A 24,020-nucleotide genomic window follows, 5' to 3' on the forward strand; every position below is an offset into this window, starting at 1 on the left:
TGTGGCCTTTGCAGCATTTGTCATTGTTAAATACAAGCTTAAATAACTGCAATAATTTTCTGTGTTTAAAAAAGCACCCCTTTTTGGCAATACCCTCCATCTAGGGCCTATGCAGCATTTGTCACTGTGAAATTTAAGCTTGAAATACTGCAATAATTTTCTGGGTTTTAAAAAAACACCCTTTTTGGGCAAAATACTACATTTTACAGCCCTTGCTGCATCTGTCAGTGTGAAATACAAGCATTAGATACTGCTGTCATATTCTGTTATTAAAAAAACACCCGTTTTGGACAAAATCCTATTTTTACGCCGTTTGCTGCATCTGTCATTGTTAAATACAAGCTTGAAATCCTGCAATAATTTTCTGGGTTTAAAAAAGCACCCCTTTTTGGCAATACCCTCCATCTGGGGCCTATGCAGCATTTGTCAGTGTGAAATTAAAGCTTGAAATACTGCAATAATTTTCAGAGTTTTTAAAAAACAAAATTTTTGGGCAAAATACGAAATTTTACATCTCTTGCTGCATCTGTCAGTGTGAAATACAAGCGTTAGATACCACTGTTATATTCTGCTATTAAAAAAAAAAAAAACCTTTTTGGGAAAAAATACTAAATTTGCAGCCTTTCTTACATTTGTCAGTGTGAAATACAAGCGTTAGATACTACTGTTATATTCTGCTATTAAAAAAAACACCCATTTTGGCCAAAATACTAAATTTGCGGCGTTTTCTGCATCTGTCATAGTTAAATAGAAGCTTGAAATACTGCAATCATTTTCTGGGTTTAAAAAAGCACCCATTTTTGGCAATACCCTACATCTGGGCCCTATGCTGCATCTGTCAGTGTGAAATACATGTGTTAGATACTGCTGCTATCTTCTGTTATAAAAAAAAACCACCCATTTTGGGCCAAATACTAAATTTGAGGCCCATGCTGCATCTGTCAGTGTGAAATACACGTGTTAGATACTGCTGTTATCTTCTGCCCATTTTGGGCCAAATACTAAATTTGCATCTGTCAGTGTGAAATACACACGTTAGATACTGCTGTTATCTTGTTTTTAAAAAAACACCCATTTTGTGCCAAATACTAAATTTGCAGCCTTTGCTGCATCTGTCAGTGTGAAATACACACGATAGATACTGCTGTTATCTTCGGTTTTAAAAAAAAACCACAAATTTTGTGCCAAATACTAAATTTGCAGTCTTTGCTGCATCTGTCAGTGTGAAATACACATGTTAGATACTGCTGTTATATTCTGTTATTAAAAAAAACACCCATTTTAGGCAAGATCCTAAATTTGCAGAGAATGAGGAGAACGTCGAATAAGGGACGTGGCCCCGGTCGTGGTGCTGCTGGTGGAGCTCCTGTTGCAGGAAGAGGAAGTGGTTGATCTGTGCCAGCTACACGCACAAGTGAAACACCTTCCTCAGGTGCGAGTAGGCGACAGACCTTTAGCGTTATTTGGTCGGGCCTAATGCGGCTCTACAAATGGTGAGGCCTGAACAAGTACAGGCGATAGAAGATTGGGTTGCTGACAGTGCCTCCAGTTCCTTCACATTGTCTTCTACCCAGTCTCCTGCTAAAAGATCAGAGTTAGCACCTGCAGCCAATGTCCATCAGTCTTTAACCTCACCCCCTTGCAAATCAGCCAAGCAGTCTGAGACCCAAGTCATGCAGCAGTCTCTTCTGCTTTTTGATGACTCTGCTAGCAGGGTTTACCAGGGCCATCCACATAGCCTTGCCGCAGAAGTTGAAGAGATTGAATGCACCGATGCCCAATCACTTATCTTTCAAGATGAGTACATGGGAGGACCACCGCAGCACGTCTCGGATGATGACGAAACACAGGTGCCAACTGCTGTGGCTTTCAAAAGTGTGCAGACCGACAAGAAGGGCAGGGGTGAAGACTGGGTGGAAGATGATGTGGAGGACGATGAGGTCCTCAACCCCACATGAAAACAAGGTCATGCGAGTGACCTGTGTAGTTCAGAGGAAGAGGCGGTGGTCGGACAGAGCCACCAACACAGCAGAAGAGGGAGCAGGGTGCTAAAGCGGAGCGTCCATCCCCTAGACAGTACGCCTGCTACTGCCCAACACAGCAAGGGACCAAGCACACCAAAGCCAGCTCCAAGGAGTTCCCTGGCGTGGCAGTTCTTCAGAAAATGTGCTGACGACAAGACACGAGTGGTTTGCACGCTGTGCAATCAGAGCCTGAAGCGAGGCATAAACGTTCTCAACCTGAGCACAACCTGCATGACCAGGCATCTAAGTGCAAAGCATGATCTGCAGTGGAGTAGACACCTCAAAAACCAAGAAAGGTCTCTGGCTCCTCCTGCTTCCTCTTCTGCTGTAGTCTCGGCCTCTTCATCCAACTCTGGAGTGACAGTGCCACCTGCCACCCCGCAAACAGAGGATCTGCCAGCAACACCACCATCTGGGTCTCCAAGCATCTCCACAATGTCCCACGGAAGCGTTCAGCTCTCTATCTCGCAAACAATGGAGTGGAAGAGGAAGTACCCCCTACCCACCCGCGATTCCTGGCCCTGAATGCCAGCATTTAAAAATTACTGGCCTTTGAAATGCCGTAATTCCGTCTGGTGGAGACGGAGAGTTTTAAAAGCCTTATGGCGGTGGCTGTCCCACAGTACGTTGTGCCCAGCCGCCACTACTTTTCCAGGCGAGCCATCCCTTCCCTGCACAACCAAGTGGGGGACAAAACCAGGTGTGCACTGCGCAACGCCATCTGTGGCAAGGTGCACCTGACTACGGATACGTGGACCAGTAAGCATGGTCAGGGACGTTATATCTCCATAACAGCACACTGGGTAAATGCAGTGGCGGCTGGGCCTGAGGCGGATAGCAGTTTGGCGCATGTCCTTCCACCACCGAGGATTGCAGGGCACTTCAGTTTGCCTCCTGTTGCTTCCTCCTCCTATTCCGCTTCCTCATCCTCTACCGCCTCCTCATCCTGTCAGCGTAACACCTTCACCACCAACTTCAGCACAGCCAGTGGTAAACGACAGCAGGCAGTTTTAAAAATTATCTGTTTGGGGGACAAACCCCACACCGCGCAGCAGCTGTGGACGGGCCTTGAACAACAGACCGACTGGTGGTGTGCGATAATGGGCAAAAACTCATAGCAGCTCTGGGACTAGCCGGTTTGACGCACATCCCTTGCCTGCCGCATGTGCTGAATTTGGTGGTGCAGAGGTTCCTTAAAAATTACCACAATATGTCAGAGCTGCTGGAGAATGTGCGGGCCATCTGTGCGCGCTTTCGGCGTTCTCACCCTGCTGCTGCTCGCCTGTCAGCGCTGCAGCGTAACTTCGGCCTTCCCGCTCACCGCCTCATATGCAACGTGCCCACAAGGTGGAACTACACCTTGCACATGCTGGCCAGACTGTGCGAGCAGCAGCAGGCGATAGTTGAGTTTCAGCTGCAGCACGCATGGGTGAGTCACTCTGCGAAACAGCACCACTTTACCACCAATGACTGGGCCTCCATGCGAGACCTGTGTTCCTTGTGGCGCTGTTTCGAGTACTCCACCAACATGGCCAGTGCCGATAACGCCGTTCTCAGCGTTACTATCCCACTTCTTTGCCTCCTTGAAAAAACGCTTCTGGTGATGATGGAAGAGGATGTGGCACAGGAGGAGGAGGAGGAGGAAGAGGGATCATTTCATAGGGTTTCCGGACAGTCATTCACAAGTGGCTCTGAGGGTGGGTTCCTGCACACACAAATGCCAGGTACACAATTGTCCAGCCAGGGCACAGTTCGGGAGGATGATAAAGGTAGAGGATGAGAAGATGGAGGAGGAGGAACAGTGTTCACAGCAGGGTGGCACCCAGACCAGCTCATGGCCATCACTGGTGCGTGGCTGGGGGTATACAGAGGACACCGACGATACACCTCCCACAGAGCACAGCTTTTCGTTGCCTCTGGACAGCCTGGCACACATGAGCGATTACATGCTGCAGTGTCTCCGCAACGACCCCCGAGTTGCCCACATTCTAACTTGTGCTGATTACTGGGTGTCCGTGCTGCTGGATCCCCGTTACAAGGACAAAGTACCGTCCTTAATTCCGTCACTGGAGCGTAATCGTAAGATGCGCGAGTACAAGCGCACGCTGGTGGATTCGCTGCTGGTGGCATTCCCACCTGACAGGGGGGGCACAGTGCAAGCACAAGGCGAAGGCAGAGGAGGAGAAAGAGGTCGCCAACGCAGCTGGGGCACCACCAGCACCTCAGAAGTCAGGGTTAGCATGGCCGAAATGTGGAAAAGCTTTGTCAGCACGCCACAACAACTAGAACCACCAGCTAATATGGAACGTCTTAGCAGGAGGCAGTATTTCAGCAAAATGGTGGAGCAGTATGTATGCACACGCCTACACGTACTGGGTTTCCAAATTGGGCACATGGCCTGAGCTTGCCCTTTACGCCTTGGAGGTGATGGCCTGCCCTGCAGCCAGTGTATTGTCCGAATGTGTGTTTAGTACGGCAGGGGACGTTATCACAGACAAGCGCAGCTGCCTGTCTACAGCCAATGTGGACAAGCTCACGTTCATTAAAATGAACCAGGCATGGATCCCACAGGACTTGTCCGTACCTTGGCAGAATAGACATGTATACCGGCCTTACCCAGCCATTGTTATACTACAGCGCAATTGCTCATTGTTGTATTTTTGATATTTCCTACTCTTTTGGGGTGTACCCTAATTAAAAAAATAATAATAATAATTTAAACCAAAAACCAGTGTTGGCTACCTCGTCCTCCTCCACCGCCGCTTCCACCTACACCGCTATGTCCACCGCCTCCTCAACCTCCTACTTCATATGGACCTCCACCTCATACATCAAGATTTTTTTATTTTTTATTTGTACGTATTTAATTTAATTTTATGTAATTTCAAAAAATTTGTCTGTTACATTATCGGGTGAAATTCCCCAATTTTTTGCTGTGATATACCCCTGCTCAACCTAGTAGACAATTAAACTAATTTCACTGTTACATTTTCGGGTGAAATTCACCGATTTCTGGCTGTGATATACCCCTGCTCTACCTAGTAGACAGGTTAACAAATTTCACTAATTTGTCTGTTACATTTTCGGGTGAAAGTCACCAATTTTTGACTGTGATATACCCCTGCTCTACCTAGTAGACAGGTTAATAAATTTCAGACATTTTTCTGTTACATAGTTGGGTGACATTTTAAAATTTTTGCCGTGAATAAACCCCTGCTCTACATAGGTGACAGGGACCGAAATTTTTAAAAATCATCTGTTCCATTGGTGGGTGACATTAACCCATTTCTGGCAATGAAAAACCCCTGCTCTGCATAGGTGACAGGGAATTTCTAAAATTCGTCTTTAATTGGCCCTTTCATTCGATCCTTCTGCTTTAATAATTTGTCCCACATTTCCACTTTATCAAATTGCAGCCATTGATCTCCCTTGGATGTGCTATCCTTTTCTCACGCTCTCTCTCTGGCGTGGAACCCTGATTCACCGCTAACCGTGATCAACATGGTAGGCGCAGAAAAAACATCGAAAAGTTGATAGAGAAGATATCCAATTGGACCGTGGACATCACGGGGACGCGCAACATGGTGGAGCAGTATGTGTGCACACACCTACACGTACTGACTGATGGGTCTGCCCCCTTCAACTTCTGGGTCTCCAAATTGGGCACATGGCCTGAGCTTGCCCTTTACGCCTTGGAGGTGCTGGCCTGCCCTGCAGGCAGTGTATTATCCGAACGTATGTTTAGCGCGGCTGGAGGGGGTTATCACAGGTTATATTTCCCAATGTTTTCGGGTGTACCCTAATTTAAACAAAAAATATAAACCCAAAAAGCAGTGTAGGCTACCTCCTCATCCTCCACCGCCACTTCCACCTACACCACCACATCTACCGCCTACTCAACCTCCTACTCCATATGGACCTCGTCCTCCAAGATTATTTTTTATTTTTACGTATTTTATTTTTACGTACTTAATTCTTTTACGTCATTTCCCTATCCACAATTGTTTGCAGAGCACTTGCCATGCTCTTAACCACATTTTGCTGCCATTTGCAGCCCTCTAGCCCTTTCTATTACTTTTTTTACAGCCATTTTAGTGTTCCAAAGTTCGGGTCCCCATTGACTTCAATAGGGTTCGGGGTCAAGTTCGGGTCCCGAACTCGAACTTTTTTGTGAAGTTCAACCGAACCCGTCGAACCCGAACATCCAGGTGTCCGCTCAACTCTACTCATGTGTGATGTCTGTGTTCCAGTCATTTAATGACTTCAATGGGCCCGTGGTCCACATTTTGCAGCAAAGAATAAGACATGTTCTATGACTTGTGGAATGGACATACAGATGCAGACAGCACATGGATGATCTGTGTGCTTGCCGCATCCATATGTCCGTTCTGCAAAGAGATAGAACATGTCCTATTCTTGGCCACAAAATTAGATCCATGGACCCACTGAAGTAAATGGGTCTGCAAAAAAGAAAAAAAACGAATGCAACACTGACATCATCCGTATTTTGCAGGTCCGTGTTTTGCGGTCGTGTGCATGAGACCTTAAGGTTGTGTTTCTCTATAAATTTAGTAAGCATCAAGCTTTTATGAACAAGGGTTTAGAAGAATCGAATTCCTATGTGCCTGAGAGATTTCCCCAAATGCCAAGCGCTCAGCTAGGGCTCCATCGAAAATGGCCTCTTCTTTTAAGCTGCCTCATGAAGTGGACGCTCTCAGCTATGGCTGGCAATGCTGTAATGCCCTCCTTTCTATCCGTCTCCATCGTTTCCACATTTTACTTCTCTGCACACACAAAGGCGACAACATAATTGTATATGATGGCAAATAAAAACGAATAAAACCCTCTATATTATCACAGCAGGGGCCCGCTAATCCATACGACAGCTTCTTCCAAAAAAACTCACACGGTTCAGTACAACCTGTGCTGCGAAGGGATGATATTTTCACAATTACAGTTGCCATAAAAAGGAAATTGGGAATATTACACAGGAACCTCCTGGCGGCCATAACATCTGGAATTGCTGACTGCCTGGCAGACCTTTAGTGTATTGTTGGCAATGGAGGGAATCAGGTGCAGGGCTTCGTGACTCACCAGCATCAGAAATGTCCAATAAACTTTAATTTAGACTGAAAAAGTCTGCTTGCTTTTGTAAGCTACAGAAAACCATCTCATGTATAAAGTATGTTACTGCAAGACGATTATCAATTTATACTGTATTTTTTGGACTATAAGACGCACGATATAAGATGTATCCTGGATTTGGAGGAGAAAAATATATATTTTTTTTTTATCAGATCAGATCCCCATTCTTCATCAGACCTTAGATCAGACCCCCAAGCTCCATCAGCCTCAGATTAGACCCTCAACCTCCAACAGCCTCAGATAGGACCCCAGTCAACCTCAGATCAGAACCCAATCTGACTTAGATTGGACCCCCATTAGCCTCAGATTGGACCCCATCAGCCTCAGAACGGTCTTCTTCTGGCCTGCGTTGCACTGACCTGATGTTGTACGGGGCCTGGAAGAAGACCGGGGGGGTGAGTACTGTGCAGCGCTTCCCTCACCACTTCCTGCTTGCTGAGGTGTCCTTCCATAATGGAATAAGTCATTAGCATTCGGTCTATAAGACGCACTGCCACTCTCCCCCTCACTTTTAGTGGAAAAAAGTGCGTCTGAAAAATACTGTCATTTACTAGACTGCCACCATTGACAAATTAAGACCAATGCAGTTATTGTTATGGGGGTGGGGGGATTATACCTTGACATGACTATTGACACATAGATTCTCACGGACCGATACAAGTAAACAGTGTAATTTGCACCCCGAGCATATACTGCTCTGGTCTGTGTCACACAGAACAAGTACACTAGTGTACCTACCAAGGACGCAAACCATGAGATTGCTATGGTGTGGATGGAGGGGGATGGCACTGAACTACTTCTTCCATTCTTGACATTGATTCACTGCATTTTCTAGCAGCCACCACCAGGAGGCGCACAGTGCAAAGAGATTTTTTTACAGCTGACATTGATATCAGTGGCAGGCAGCCAGCTTAATGATACACCGTGTGAAGGCAAGCAGGACATTTACTAATAGTTATGCCATTGAGAAATACAGCTGGTGGACAGGATGAGTGCCGTATTTATGAAGCACCTGTTCCAACTTTTTGATTTTTTTTATGAAAATGTTTCTTCCACTGAATAAAAATACTAAATTTGTCAGAAATCTGGGAGTCGTGCTTTGCGTTTTTCTTTGCTTGGGAGTGTTGTAACTAGAGATGAGCGAATTTCATATTTTGAAATTCATTCACGCTTCGTTTACTGGTAAAAGGTGAATTGCGTTATGGATTCCGTTACCAGGGACCATAAGGCAATTCTATGACGGAATGCATAACGGAAGGCCTTTAGAGGCATTCTGTTATAATAGAAGTCTAAGGGCTGCAAAACGGATCCGTCCTGTTTCCGTTATGCAGGAGAGGAATCGCGACGGATCCGTTTTTCAGCTCATAGACTTCTATTATGACGCCTCTTAAGGCATTCCGTAATAGAATTGCGTTATGGTTGTAACGTACACATATTAAGAAACGGGGGGTGGGGCGGAGGGGGTCCATACTAAATTTTGTAATGGGGCCTTATGAGATCTATGTATGTCCCTGCCTAAAGTGCAGTGGAGACAATAGCAGATGTGAGGTCCATGTCCTAAACAAGTACACGGACCTTGCTGCCTGTTTGTGTGTTGCGGCCACAGTATTGATGACTAGTGATGAGCGAAGTTTCGCTGAACTTCGTCAAGAAATTTGATTGGTTACAAATTACTTCATCACAAATCGCTTTTCATTGTATAGAGCCGTCATTGCGCCGCCTCCCGTCATTTAGCCACTCAAATGCCACGTTCAAAGCTGATTGCGGCATCTGAGACATTCAGGTGCTCAGGGAGTTTAAAAAAACTATACTCACCTCATCCACTATTAAAAAAACTATAATCACCTCATCCCGTGTCTGCTCCCATCTTGATGAAAACCTGACGTCACCACTTAATCACACTGGCCGTGCGGAGTGACGTCATCACTGATCACATGATGATGTCTTCACGCTCGATGCAGGTCCTTTCGCAGGTTTTCTTCAATCAAGACGGAGTGGATGGCCTCTGTCCGATGAAGTGGATGAGGTAAGTATAATCTTTTTATTTTAGAAAAATTGATTCGTTACCATGAAGAACGTGGAAATTCGGCTTTGCGGCAAATTTTTCCGAAACTTCGGATCGAATTTTACTTCGTATGCTTCGATTCTCTCAACAATACTGATGACTGTTACTATGGGCATCGCAATCCAGCCTGCTGAATTATCAGTGTTCCGGCATAGAGTTCCGTCGTCGGGGCTCTATGCCGGAAGAATCCTGATCAGGATTATCCTAATGCATTCTGAATGGAGTGAAATCCGTTCAGGATGCATCGGGATGTCTTCAGTTCCGAACTGAAAAAATACTGCAGCATGCTGCGCTTTTTGCTCCGGCCAAAAAAACTGAAGACTTGCCGCAAGGTCGGATCCAGAATGAATGCCCATTGAAAGGCATTGATCCGGATCCGGCCTTAAGCTAAACGTTGTTTTGGCGCATTGCCGGATACGACGTTTAGCTTTTTCTCAATGGTTACCATGGCTGCCGGGACGCTAAAGTCCTGGCAGCCATGGTAAAGTGTAGCGGGGAGCGAGGGAGCAGCATACTTACCGTCCGTGCGGCTCCCGGGGCACTCCAGAATGACGTCAGGGCGCCCCAGGCGCATGGATGACGTGATCGCATGGCACGTCATCCATGCGCATGGGGCGCTCTGACGTCACTCTGGAGCGCCCCGGGAGCCGCGTGGACTGTAAGTATACCGCTCCCCTGCTCCCCGCTCCTACTATGGCAACCAGGACTTTAATAGCGTCCTGGGTGCCATAGTAACACTGAAAACATTTTGAAGACGGATCCGTCTTCAAATGCTTTCAGTACACTTGCGTTTTTCCGGATCCGGCGTGTAATTCCGGCAAGTGGAGTACACGACGGATCCGGACAACGCAAGTGTGAAAGAGGCCTAAAAAACCCTTTTATATGAGCAAAGAATAAAAAAATAATAATAAAGTAAACGTTACAAATGTTGCAGTATTCCCTTGTGCGGTAAATACCTATTATATATGTGAATGACTAATGTGCGTCTATTACACCCCACTAACTTCAAAGGACAGAATATAAAAAACAAAAGAGCTTAAGCAAACCCAGCGGACTACCACCCCCAACTGTACCAGCTTATTTTTCACTACGCCGGGTGACATACGTACTGGTGCGAAAACGAAAATTAAATATTCACCAGAAGCAAATCATACATCCCCATCATTTTCTTAGTGGAGTTAATATAATTCTGTGCCAAAGGCAGAGAGTTCTTATTTGGTGTGAGATGACAAAGTACACAGAGGCTTATTCATCCCTCCCTGGTTATTATGCCCGTGTCTGATCGCGCTCTTACTATTATAAACTTTTTTTTAAAAATGAGTTCTCCGCTTTGTGAGGTTGCCCAAAGCAATTTCCTGCATGAGTCCAGCGATTCTCTGAATGTTTTCTTAGTTTTTAACCGTACGCACCTGTGCCTGTCATTTTCTGCTTCAATGGTATGCTAAAAAATAAGCCTGTCTCTACAATATGCCGACTGCACGCTCATTTGTCAGTATGTGCAATCTGATGTAAGCTAGCGGAAGGATCAACATAGTTTAAAAACTGCACCCTGGATGGGGCAGAGGGGTATGGTAACATACGCCATAGGTCAGGGCAGGTATGGTATCTTCTCACTGCTTCAGACAATCGCTGGTTTGAGGACCGTATTTTTCGCCCTCTAAGACGCACCGGCCCATAAGACGCACCCAGGATTTAGAGGAGGATAAGAAGAAAAAAATATTTTCCATTGCACCTCAGGTCAGACCAGCAATCAGACCCCCAATGTTAATCAGACCTCAGATCAGACCCCCAATGCCTCAGATCAGCCCCCCATGTCAGCCATCATGCCCCCATGTCAGCCATCATGCCCCCATGTCAGCCATCAGACCCCCATGTCAGCCACCATGCCCCCATGTCAGCCACCATGCCCCCATGTCAGCCACCATGCCCCCATGTCAGCCACCATGCCCCCATGTCAGCCACCATGCCCCCATGTCAGCCACCATGCCCCCATGTCAGCCATCAGCCCCCCATGTCAGCCATCAGCCCCCCATGTCAGCCATCAGCCCCCCATGTCAGCCATCAGCCCCCCATGTCAGCCATCAGCTCCCCATGTCAGCCATCAGGCCCCCCCATGTCAGCCATCAGGCCCCCCCATGTCAGCCATCAGGCCCCCCCCATGTCAGCCATCAGGCCCCCCCATGTCAGCCATCAGGCCCCCCCCATGTCAGCCATCAGGCCCCCCCATGTCAGCCATCATGCCCCCCCATATCAGTCATCAGGCCCCCCCATATCAGCCATCAGCTCAAATAAAAAAAAAATAATAATAACTTACCTCGCCTGATCCTGGATGCCACCACTCCTCATCACCAGCGCTCTCTCTCTTCTTCCTGGTTCTCGGCTGTCAGCTGTGAAGGCTGCGCACAGTGAGGTCACATGGTGCGCAGCCCTTTACAGCAGACAGCCGAGCGGGGGACCAGGAAGCGGTGAGTACAGATCCTTCACCGCTTCCTGTCCTCCGGTACTAATAAAGCGCTTCCAAAATGGAACAGCTTCATTAGTATTCGCCCCATAAGACCCAGGGGTGAAAAATACGGGGTATTTAAAAAAATATATAAAGTTACATTTTCCGCTTGGTCTGCCTTATTAGAGCACCAGCCCTGCCATAGGTGCACCCATTGGTCTACAGGATACAAAATCTTATCCAATTGTTATCTATAAGGCTACATTCACACGACCATATGTGTTTTGCGCTCCGTAAAACACTGATCTGCAAAAAATACGGATGACATCCTTTTGGCATTCGTATTGCATCCGTTTTTTTGCGCATCCATTGTAACATAATGGACAAGAATAGGACAAGCTCTATATTTTTTGAGGGGCTACGGAACAGACATATGGATGCGGATAGCACACGGTGTGCTGTCCGCATTTTTTGAAGACCCATTGAAATGAATGGGTCCTCATCCAATCCGCAAACAAAAACCGGAACGGACACGGAAAAAAATGTTCATGTGCATGTAGCCAAAGTCTTGAATGTAGTGGAAGGTTGTCTTGCCTATAGGGCCCATGTGCAGCAGCAAGTCCTACCTGATTTAATATGGATAGATAGATAGATAGATAGATAGATAGATAGATAGATAGATAGATAGATAGATAGATAGATAGATAGATAGATAGTGGACAGACATGGATAGATACTATATACTCCTCGACAGTTGTGGAATTATGGAAATCACAGGATCATTAGACACATTATTGATATGTAAATTGTAAAATAAAAAAGGATGTAAGATATTAAAAACATCTCGATTTAGGGTGGGTTCACATCAGCATTATGTATTCCGTTATGGCTTTCCATTATAACACGGTTATAACAGAAAATAACGGAATCCATAAGACGGAAGTCAAAACGGAAGCCTTTAAGAGGCATTCCGTTTTGATCCGTCATAATAGAAGTCTATGGGAATCATAACGGATCCGTCTGGTTCCCGTTATGCAAGACGAAAAACAAAGTTCTGTCGACAGGACTTTTTTGTCCGTTCTGCATAACGGGAACCAGACGGATCAGTTATGATTTCCATTGACTTCTATTATGACGGAAAGCAAACTGGAATGCCCTTATTCAGTGTCGAGAATCAGAGCCATACACAGAACTACACGCACTTTCACGCTTTGGCATGCTATCAGTGAGGTTAATGGTTGTAAGGGTCCATTCACACATCCGTAGAATGGGTCCGCATTTGTTCCTCAATTCTGCGGAATGGGTGCGGACCTATTCATTCTCAATGGGGACAGAAAGGATGCGGACAGCACACATTGTGCTGTCCGCATCCGCATTCCGGTCCGCGGCTCTGTACTTCTGGTCTGCGTCTCCCGAAAAAAAAAAAACACTGATTTGCATTAAAAACTGCATTGTCTATACATTTTCTTGCCACTGTGTGTGAAAAGGTCCTTGTCTAAAGTTACTTTGCAAGATATTTGGTGGCCATTATCGCTATAAAACACATAGCGCAGCTAGCAGATCTCCTAGTATGTGGGTGTCAACCTCTGGGAGCTGTAATGGGGTCTTTTTGTCACGGTGCGGTGTGGGGGGAAACTCCACACCGAACACCAATGGGAAGCGGAACAGAAACTAGGCCTGAAAACTGGGGGTAAGGGAGCTGGTCACCTCCTAGAGCAACCCTAATGCAAGTCCTGACTAACTATAAGTATGAACAGGCCTCGATTGTAGGGAAGTTCATACACCGCAACCTAGGGCCCTAACTCACCCTGTAGAACCCTGGTAATAGTTTTAGGAATAGAAACAACCGTTTCCTCCACCAAGATGATGAAACAGAATCTCCCCCAGGCCTAGAAACAAAGGAAAGAGGAAGACAAAACTTACTGTCATGTTCTAGCGCGGGTCCACCTGACCCCTAAAACATTTAACAACAAGTTTTCAGTTATATTTTAGTAGGAGTCCACCTCACCCCTAGAAAATCCTACAACGAAAGCATAACACCAATACACACAAACAAAGAGAGATGACAGTGAGTAGCAAACTGGAACGGCAGGTAAGAAACCAGTAGCAAGAACAATTACTGGACCAAGAGCACCAATATACAAGGCGACTTACCTGCCGTGGCTGCTGGAAGAAACATCAGCAGTCCACACAACAATGACTGGAACCCATGCATATGTACTGGAAGCCGAACACCATACAGGGCACATTACAAACAACAAACACAAAACCCAGCACACCAGTAACTTCCTGGACCCCCATGCGGAGAGGATGCATGGCGGCCTCAGGCAGAGCTGCACACTGACTCGTTGTTTCCCCTCCGGGGAACCCAAGAGCCCTCTCAAAAAAGGCACAGACAGGGGAAATGTCTAGCATCTATGCAGGACTATACACACCAGAAACAGGCCAGACATGGGACAATAACTAGACATACAAAACCAATCCATAACATAAACCGTATCACAGATAAAAACAGAGTAGGAAGGGAAGGTGACATCAATGTCTCACTAGGTGGCCCTCAAGAACTAGGCAGATGGAATACCCAGGACAGGAGCATAGTTCCAGCACCAAACAAAGGCTGGAGGACAACTAAACTCCTGGCCCTCAGCACCAGGATAAATAGCACCTAATGACCACACCCAGCTCAGGAACTCAACCCCACAAGTACCAGACAGGGAAGGAACCAGGATACAGGGAGCAGTGCAAACACATGCTGCATAAACTACACGTTGCCCCAGGCAACCAGCATATGCGGCAAACGTGTCACAGCGAACAACACCGAGACCGTGACACAGCCGTGACACTTTATTATTTTAAACAGTTTTACAGATATAACTGAAAGATGCTTGAGTCTAATACACTGTATGAAAAACATATCAAGTCACATAGAAAATAAAATGATATTATGTACCATATTTATATTATAGACTTATACCTGATAATCATTTTTGAACATGTTGCTGGCCTGCTGAAGTCGTCTTTGTGTTCTGTGAGCCCAATATGTCTGTAAAACATAAGTGATCTAGTTACACATACTTTATATATGTACTGTATTTTCCTGCGTATAAGACTACTTTTTAACACATGAAATTCTCCTCAAAAGTCGGGGGTCGTCTTATACGCCGGGTGTCGTCTCATATGCCGGTATACAGCGTGCTGAAACTTACTTCCTAGCCGGACTGGAGAAGCTGTCCTTCTCCATCTTCAGGGACAGGCGCCCTCTAGCTGAGCCACCGTGCGCTGCATCCCGGCCAGCCGCTCCTGAAGCAGCCCCTTCTCCCTGCTCTCAGTGGTTTTCTCGTGCCGGCAGTATCACATTGCGTACTACCGCTCAGATCGTCTTGGAGACAGGGAGCGCTGGGCAGGCGGGGAGAGCTGACCCACCCAATCTAAGCAGGCTTTGTATGCAGTGTGCACAGAAAATACCGGTACATCGCTTGCCGTGATTGGCTGGTTGTTGTATACTAGGTTGGATTGGCGATTCTGAGGGAAGGCAGGGGGGGGAGCAGGGGGATCTGCACTTCAGCCAATTCTAATGTTGGCGGATCTCTAATGAAGTTTGGTGTGCATCTTATCTGTGGTGAAAAAACAGAGTCTATCTGGGGAGCAGATACATGTGGTGGTAAATACAGTATCTGTACATACAGTACAGCACCAGTATCTGTACCAGTTTATACAGTAAAGCACCAGTATATGTACATACAGCACAGCACCAGTATCTATACCGGTTCATACAGTACAGCACCAGTATCTGTACCAGTTCATACAGTACAGCACCACTATCTGTACCAGTTCATACAGTACAGCACCAGTATCTGTACCGGTTCATACAGTACAGCACCAGTATCTGTACCAGTTCATACAGTACAGCACCAGTATCTGTACTGGTTTATACAGTAAAGCACCAGTATATGTACATACAGCACAGCACCAGTATCTATACCGGTTCATACAGTAAAGCACCAGTATATGTACATACAGTACAGCACCAGTATCTGTACATACAGTACAGCACCAGTATCTGTACATTCAGTACAGCACCAGTATCTGTACATTCAGTACAGCACCAGTATCTGTACATACAGTACAGCACCAGTATCTGTACCGGTTCATACAGTACAGCACCAGTACATACAGTACAGCACCAGTATCTGTACATACAGTACAGCACCAGTATCTGTACCGGTTCACACAGTACAGCACCAGTATCTGTACCGGTTCACACAGTACAGCACCAGTACATACAGTACAGCACCAGTACATACAGTACAGTATACAAATGGCTAACAGTCAAGACCCCATCATGGCTCTACCAGCAAGAAGAAAGAAATATGAAGCCAGTTTCAAACTTAAAGTTGTAAACTTTGCCATGGAACATAATAACTGCGCTGCTGCAAGACAATATGGAGTAACAGAAAAGATGGTTCGGGACTGGAAAGCAAATGAAAAGGCATTAAAGAGTATGCCAAGGGGTAAGTGTGCATTAAGGAGAGGCACCCCACATTGGCCAGAACTCGAAAAACATGTAGCAGACATGGTGAATGAGCATCGCCAAAACGGTTATGTAGTGACACAAAATAAAATACGTTTGTTTGCACTTCAGTGGCCAAATCTAACCCAGATCACAGCAACAGATTTAAGGCCACTGCATCCTGGTGTACTAGAGTCTTGGAAAGGCATAATATGGTACTGAGGCAAAAGACGAAAATTGAACAATTACCTGCAGATTTTGATGCCAAAGTAAATAGCGTCGGAGGGGTAGTCTTATACGGCGAGTATAGGCCAAACCCTGTATTTTAACTGGAAAAGTTGGGGGTCATCTTATACGCCCAGTCGTCTTATACGCCGGAAAATACGGCATATATATATATATATATATATATATATATGCTAAAGGGGTGGGCAACCTGCAGCACTCTGGCTGTTGTAAAACTACAATTCCCAGCATGCTCCATTGATTTCTATGAGAGTTCTGAGAAGAGTAGATCAAGTATGCATGCTGGGAATTGTAGTTTCACAATAGCTGGAGTGCCGCAGGTTGCCCACCCCTGGTACTATATACTGTGTATACATGCAGATTAGAATAGCATAAAATGGTTGGAAAGCACACAAAGAGCAATTCCATATTTTACTGTTAGAAATTTAAAGGGAGTCTGTCACCACAATTTGACATTATAGACCGCTTACATAGCGCTGTAGCAGAACTATACCGGAGTCAAATGGTACCTTTGTTGTGGTGTTCTGAAGTTCAACAGAGGCAAAATCGCTGTTTTATTCATATGTAAATGAGGGCTAGCAAGTACCCAGGGGCTGTGTCCGGGCTGTAAGTGCCCATGGGCGGTGTCCGGGCTGTAAGTGCCCAGGTGCGGTGTCCGGGCTGTAAGTGCCCAGGTGCGGTGATCGGGCTGTAAGTGCCCAGGGGCTGTGTCCGGGCTGTAAGTGCCCAGGTGCGGTGTCCGGGCTGTAAGTGCCCAGGGGCTGTGTCCGGGCTGTAAGTGCCCAGGGGCGGTGTCCGGGCTGTAAGTGCCCATGGGCGGTGTCCGGGCTGTAAGTGCCCAGGTGCGGTGTCCGGGCTGTAAGTGCCCAGGTGCGGTGTCCGGGCTGTAAGTGCCCAGGGGCTGTGTCCGGGCTGTAAGTGCCCAGGTGCGGTGTCCGGGCTGTAAGTGCCCAGGGGCTGTGTCCGGGCTGTAAGTGCCCAGGGGCTGTGTCCGGGCTGTAAGTGCCCAGGGGCGGTGTCCGGGCTGGAAGTGCCCAGGTGCGGTGTCCGGGCTGTAAGTGCCCAGGTGCGGTGTCCGGGCTGTAAGTGCCCAGGTGCGGTGTCCGGGCTGTAAGTGCCCAGGGGCTGTGTCCGGGCTGTAAGTGCCCAGGGGCGGTGTCCGGGCTGTAAGTGCCCAGGGGCCGTGTCCGGGCTGTAAGTGCCCAGGGGCGGTGTCCGGGCTGTAAGTGCCCAGGGGCGGTGTCCGGGCTGTAAGTGCCCAGGGGCTGTGTCTGGGCTGTAACTGGCCAGGGGTGGGGTCCGGGCTGTAAGTGCCCAGGGGCTGTGTCTGGGCTGTAACTGGCCAGGGGTGGTGTCCGGGCTGTAAGTGCCCAGGGGCGGTGTCCGGGCTGTAAGTGCCCAGGGGCGGTGTCCGGGCTGTAAGTGCCCAGGGGCTGTGTCTGGGCTGTAAGTGGCCAGGGGTGGTTTCCGGGCTGTAAGTACCCAGGGGCGGTGTCCGGGCTGTAAGTGCCCAAGGGCGGTGTCCGGGCTGTAAGTGCCCAGGGGCTGTGTCTGGGCTGTAAGTGGCCAGGGGTGGTGTCCGGGCTGTAAGTGCCCAGGGGCGGTGTCCGGGCTGTAAGTGCCCAGGGGCTGTGTCCGGGCTGTAAGTGCCCAGGCCGCTCTTCCTTCTTCTCACATAACCCCTCCCCAGCCTGTTGCTTGGCCCGCCCTGTAAGCCTCTTACGTCATCCAGTGTACTGGCCGATATCCTGCCGGGCAATGCGCACTGCACTGACCACAATGGTCATCACAGTGCGCACTCGTGGGATCTCGGCCAGTACACTAGATGAGCAAGGAGCTTATTATTAGTTCAGGACAATAGTCCCGCGGGCGGCCCGATGCGCACAGAATCATAATAACCTATGATGCTGTGCGCTTCCGTGCGCACGATGTATGCCGCTCTGGGACATATGGCCCGCTCACGGACTGCATGTCTCGGAGGGCATACGGTCGTGTGCATGAGCCCTAAGTGTAGAGTCTGTGGAAAACCATTATTCCAGTTTTGGCAATTTTTTGCCCTTCAGGTACGGCAGTGGATAACCATTGCCGAGCACTGGTGAGCTACCCGATCCAGAGTTCTTACACTTTCGCATTTGGCTTTTTTTTTTTTTTTTTTTCAAGTGGGAGAAATGAACTTGGATGAGACTGGAACCCAGCACTTCGGCTTTATGTACAAGTGCAAAAAGTAACGAATAATGTTCTCTAAAGTTAATAGTTTTATGATCTAAACAATTTTTAGAAATGATCAAGGTATTTCAAAAGTTCACTGCTTGGCAAATGATGGATGAAATTATTATTGGGCGTCTGTAATTAGAAAGCAGAACTGCGTGACTGTCTGTCATAACCATGGGGATGATTTATATTCTAATAACCATCTCCATGTAATGCGTGAGATCAATTAAATAATGATCTGTGCGGTGGTCTCCCCATGTGAAATCTGCCTTAAGTTTAAATTCGCTTCACTACGTGAAATAGACAAAATATTGAAATGATGCCAAAGATTAGCTGAGCTTCCCTCATTGATTCCCCTCCATGCATGCATCTATTATGCCTGCCAAGCCTATCAATTCCTAATTCATCTAAGTGCATGCATCTATTAGTCATGGTTAGCCCATCAATCCACCAAAGCACATACATCTGATGGTTAGAACTTGCTCATCCATCCTTTGATTCTGTATTCATTACCATTAGTCATATATATCTTGTCTTTCCTGACACGCGTGTTCATTGGTAAAGCACTACGCTATGCAATAGTATGGCCTGATACAGATTATTTCACAAACATCCCAAAATCAAGCTCCAGTATATAACAAGAAGGAAGATAAGCATAGTCTGTAAGGGGGCCTTAGACTCAAGGTGTAACAAACCTTAACTGGTCACTGAGCTTTCACACAACTTTGTATAAATCAATAAAACAGGTGATTACAAGAAACTTTGTAAGACATCTTATTGGAGAAAATGGCTTGTTCTAGAGTTGTCTGCTGTATCCTTCCTAAATCAACTTTATTTCTGAAATATATGAATAATCTGCTTTGTTAAAACCAAGACGGGCTGCCTGCTCACTGAAGGATCAGATCATATCATCCAATAGAAGTCTACGAAAAGGGGCAGAGGAAGGAGGAGGAGGGAGAAAGAGCAGAAACAGAGAGACACAACACAGACATGATTCAGCAGATTCAGTAGCTAACTGTTATATCTTACCTCAAGTGTTTGGGGCTACAGTATGTTTACATCTACACTGGTCATTGCTATTGTTCTGCTGCATTAAAGGAGGAGAACAATGAACATAACAAAGGTGCTCTGTATGCTACGCTTAAAGAGGGTGCTCCAAATGGAAAACCCTTGTCCCTGTACCCTATTATAATGTTATAGTAGAAGATGTTATCCTACCCGCAACCCTTCTCTGCCATTCAGCCACTGGAAACAGGCATTTTCCACAAAAGCCATGTATTGTATGATTACCTATTCATTTGAATGCCCGCTGTTTACTAGAACATCCCACTGCAGCGGCACTGACAACCCCGACAAGATCTTGTCATAAAATGCACCGAAATATGGTGCAATTTTGATACATAATGTCACATTAAAGGTTTTTTTTTCAGGATTTTGTTTACTGATAACCTATCCTCTGCATAGGTCATCAGTATCTAATTGGTGGGGGTCCGACACCTGGGACCCCTGCCAATCAGCTGTTGGAGAAGGCAGCAGTGCTCGCGGTAGCGCCGAAGCCTTCTCTCTGCTTTTCCTAGGCCAGTGATGACACGTTCATCGGTCACGTGGCCTACGAGAAGCTCAGGCCCACTCAAGCTGCAAGAAGGCCAGAAACCCTGGTGCCTTCTCAAATAGCTGATCGGCGAGGGTCCCAGGTGTTGGACCCCCACTGATCAGATACTGATGACCTATCCAGAGTCAAAAAATCTTGGAAAACGCCTTTTTACATTTTAGAACTATTTATACTATTCACTATTTTCCAAAAACAATACTCCATGGTGCCTAGCTCATCTGGTTTTGGTTTTTACAACTCGAAAAGGGGCGTGGCTTACATTTTGGGCCACAATTTTGGTGCAAGCTAAGCCACCCGACAGCTGGTTCAGAGTTAGGCAAAAGTGTCCTGCCATACACCAAATTTATAATCCAGTCTGAGCCACTGTGATACATTTGGTGCATCCTCGACTAAGTCTACATTTTAGAAAGGATTAGTAAATCTCTCCCAGTGTTTTTTTCCCCCCCCCCACAAAATAAATCATTCATTTCGGGATGGATTATCTTTAATGCATTATCCTATTAAACTGCATACTTGCTGCCTTTATACTCCCAAAAGGTGTCCAGCGTGACGTCTAATCTGCAGTCCTGTATCATTTTAGCAGCCTCTTGTTATTGCTATGTATTTATTGATATCGTGCTAGTAGTTTATTACTTTGTTTCATTGCAGACATCTAGGTAATAAACATCTGTAAGAGGCCAGACTTGGTATTAATCCCCTTTATAAGTCTGAAGACAAGAACTATATAGCAGCATTTTTCTTTATTCTCGAAGCACTTAAATCTTCAGATCTCATTCTGCTTGCAGAGCCTTGCGGCTGGATTATCTCCATAGTAGCAACACAGTAAACAGCTCCCGATTCATTTTATATTCTGGAGAGCAGACAACAGCTCCGACACTTTTTGCTCTTCTGTTTTTATATGAGTGCTTCATAAAACCCCAATTCATTTAGTATCAATCTTAAGGCCTCTTTACACTGGCTGACTATCAGGGCAATTATTGGGAGGGAAGGAATGTTCATTTTTGATAATTGCCCTATGTAAAGGTGAAAACGCTAATTCATCAGGTGACGGCATCGTTGATCTCGACGCCAAAATCATCCTGTGTAAGGGATCTGCTGGCCAGTGTTACGCAGTGGGTGTGGACGCACTAGGTCGCTTGAACAAATTTGGTTTGGGGCTACTCCCATAGGTATTATGTATGTGGCCCCCCTGGTATTCACGCTTTAACCCCTATACAGGAATCTGGACTTTGCTGCAGGGAAACCACCAGGCTGCTACCTCTCAGACTAGTCTCTGCTCAAGGGACTGCTGAACCACGAGGGTCAAGAGATACTGGTACGGGACAATGAGGGATCAGGCAAATCTGTAGTCAGGGACAGGCTGAGATCGGGGAAGGCAGAGTACATGCAATCTAGTAAACAGTGTGAGGTCAGGGCAGAAAGGTCCGGGTCAGTAGAGATCAGACAACAATCAGCACAGGCAGCGAAAGATCAAAATCCAGAAAACAGACTGGAGTGGGTACACAGGGGAACAAAAGTAAAGCAGCACACCTTAGCAGGAACTAGTGAACTGGAACCTATTGCTCAGGTTAAGTACTTAAAGGGGTTGTCCGGGTTCAGAGCTGAACCTGGACATACTCTTATTTTCACCCAGGCAGCCCCCCTGCTAAATCGCCCATGGCATGGGCTCTTTTGTTTTCAATAACACACTGCCGGGCGGAAACTTCCGTTTTACTGGCTAGGGCAGCGCTAAATCCCGCCCATCAGTTCCGGTGATGTCAACAGGCTTCCTGGCAGCCCCATGGAGAACCTCGGTACGTCACGGGATCTCCAAAAAATGCCTTTGCCCTGCACAATTTAGCGTAGGGCAATGGAGAGCATCGAAGCATGAACTACTCCGATGCTCAAGTCAGGGAGGCTGCCGGGGTGAAAATGGAGGCATGTCGGGTTAAGCTCTGAACCTGGACAACCACTTTAAGTAGCCGTTGGTGACCATACAATGACGGCGGAAGATTAGGGCATGTGCCCGCTGTCTCTATGGGCGGCAACTGGTGGTGCCAGCAGAAATCAGGCCTACAGCCTGCAAGAGAAAGAAGGGAACTACTCTAGCGGCCAGGCCCACCAGGAAAGAGGAGAAGACGAATGGGTCCAGGCAACCGGACGGCTGAGGAAAAATACTGACAGTGTTGAAGTGGCCAAAAGTGAATACAAAACTCCTAGTGCACAAATGTATACTATCATGTCTAACCTACTGTAATAGCTACCATATTGGCATTCTGGGAAAAGGACTAAAGTTAGTTGTACACTAGCAGTAAAAACCCTCTGGCAGGCTGTTCTGGCAGAGCCAGGTACTGCCTTTCCCTGCCTGAGTCCATTGACTAATATGGGATCCGACTGTGTTTTCGGCATTAGTGCCATTATTCGGCACTAATGGGGCCTGGCAGCGCTCCGGACCCTTCCAGCTATGCCAGACACGATGAACTCCGGCAGACTGTTGCTCTGCCGGAAAAGCCTAACGGAAGATTTCAACGTTAGTGTGCAACTAGCCTAAGGGTTCATGCACATGGCCATACTACAGCAATAACATAACAGGGCTTCAAGAGAAGATCATGAGCGCTCCACTGTATTTCCACGTGCCTCCAATTTCATAAAGAGATGTACATAGTTTTTTTTCTTAAAGGGGTTCTCTTTCCTATGAGTCGACAACCCGTGGGGTCCTAACCTGTGCCACTTAACATATAAACCCCATTCACCTGTCCGCGGTCCCACCGTTGCTCCATTCCTCACAGGACCAATAAGCGGTTTGGTCCTGTGACCGCTGCAGACAATCACAGACCTCATATCAGCTTTAACGATATGTCCTGCATGACCAGGAGGTGACTCAGTCCTGTAACTGCTGCAGCCAGTCACAGGCCTCTGCAGTCACATGACACATCGCAACTGTGACATATGATGTATCGCTCAAGCCGATGTGATCACTGAGGCCTGTGATTGGTCACAGCGGTCACGGGACCAAACTGCAGGGACTGAAAGAAGATGGGAATGGAGCAGTGGTGGGACCACAGAGAAGTGAGTGAGGATTGTGATGTTAAGGGGCACAGGTTAGGACCCCAGGGGTTGTCATTTCCAAGTTTTCTCCCATGCTTCCCCTCGGTTCCAGATCTCCAACCCTTCCAGAGATCCTTTATTTATTCCTGACCTCTGATCGGCATATCTTCTGCATGCTGATTGTGCTGAGAGTCCAGGATAAATCTGCTGCAATATCCACATGGAATTGCAAAGGGTGAACGCCACACTGAAAATCCCCAGAAAGAACAGAGATTTCAAAATCTGGTCCGCAGTTCACTTCACAAGCAGGACAATTCTGCAACGGGCCACATTTAATGAGGCACTTTGTGCACCACCTTCTACAAGTGGGTGAGGTTTGATGGTAAAGCGGTATGGCCTAAGATGCCACCGTTGAGCCAAAATTAAGGAGCAAAAAAATTCTAGAGCAAAGTTATCCAATGCAAACGGGGGAATCTGACAAGACTGGCACTGCATTTACCAGTCTTAACCCCTTAAGGACCGGGCTCATTTTCACCTTAAGGACCAGACCATTTTTTGCAAATCTGACCCGTGTCACTTTATGTGGTGATAACTTTAAAACGCTTTGACTTATCCAGGCCATTCTGAGACTGTTTTTTCATCACATATTGTACTTCATGACAGTTCATGGAGTTAAAAAAAGAATCATTTTTATTTATAAAAAAATACCAAATTTACCCAAAATTTTGAAAAATTTT

At 46.7% G+C, this 24,020-nt stretch overlaps 1 protein-coding gene across 1 annotated transcript in view; it reads right to left on the reverse strand.

Annotated features, from left to right (window-relative positions):
• CFAP20DC (CFAP20 domain containing) overlaps nt 1-24,020 on the reverse strand; it is a 327,497-nt gene that overhangs the window by 297,848 nt on the left and 5,629 nt on the right. Inside the window, exon 2 of the mRNA XM_044301885.1 lies at nt 14,652-14,720. Within this exon, the coding sequence (XP_044157820.1) occupies nt 14,652-14,672 (21 nt within the window). The 5' untranslated portion in view covers nt 14,673-14,720. The remainder of the gene's footprint in view (nt 1-14,651; nt 14,721-24,020) is intronic.

This window comes from Bufo gargarizans, chromosome 7, assembly GCF_014858855.1.
Source record: "Bufo gargarizans isolate SCDJY-AF-19 chromosome 7, ASM1485885v1, whole genome shotgun sequence".
In the NCBI taxonomy this organism is placed as follows: domain Eukaryota; kingdom Metazoa; phylum Chordata; class Amphibia; order Anura; family Bufonidae; genus Bufo; species Bufo gargarizans.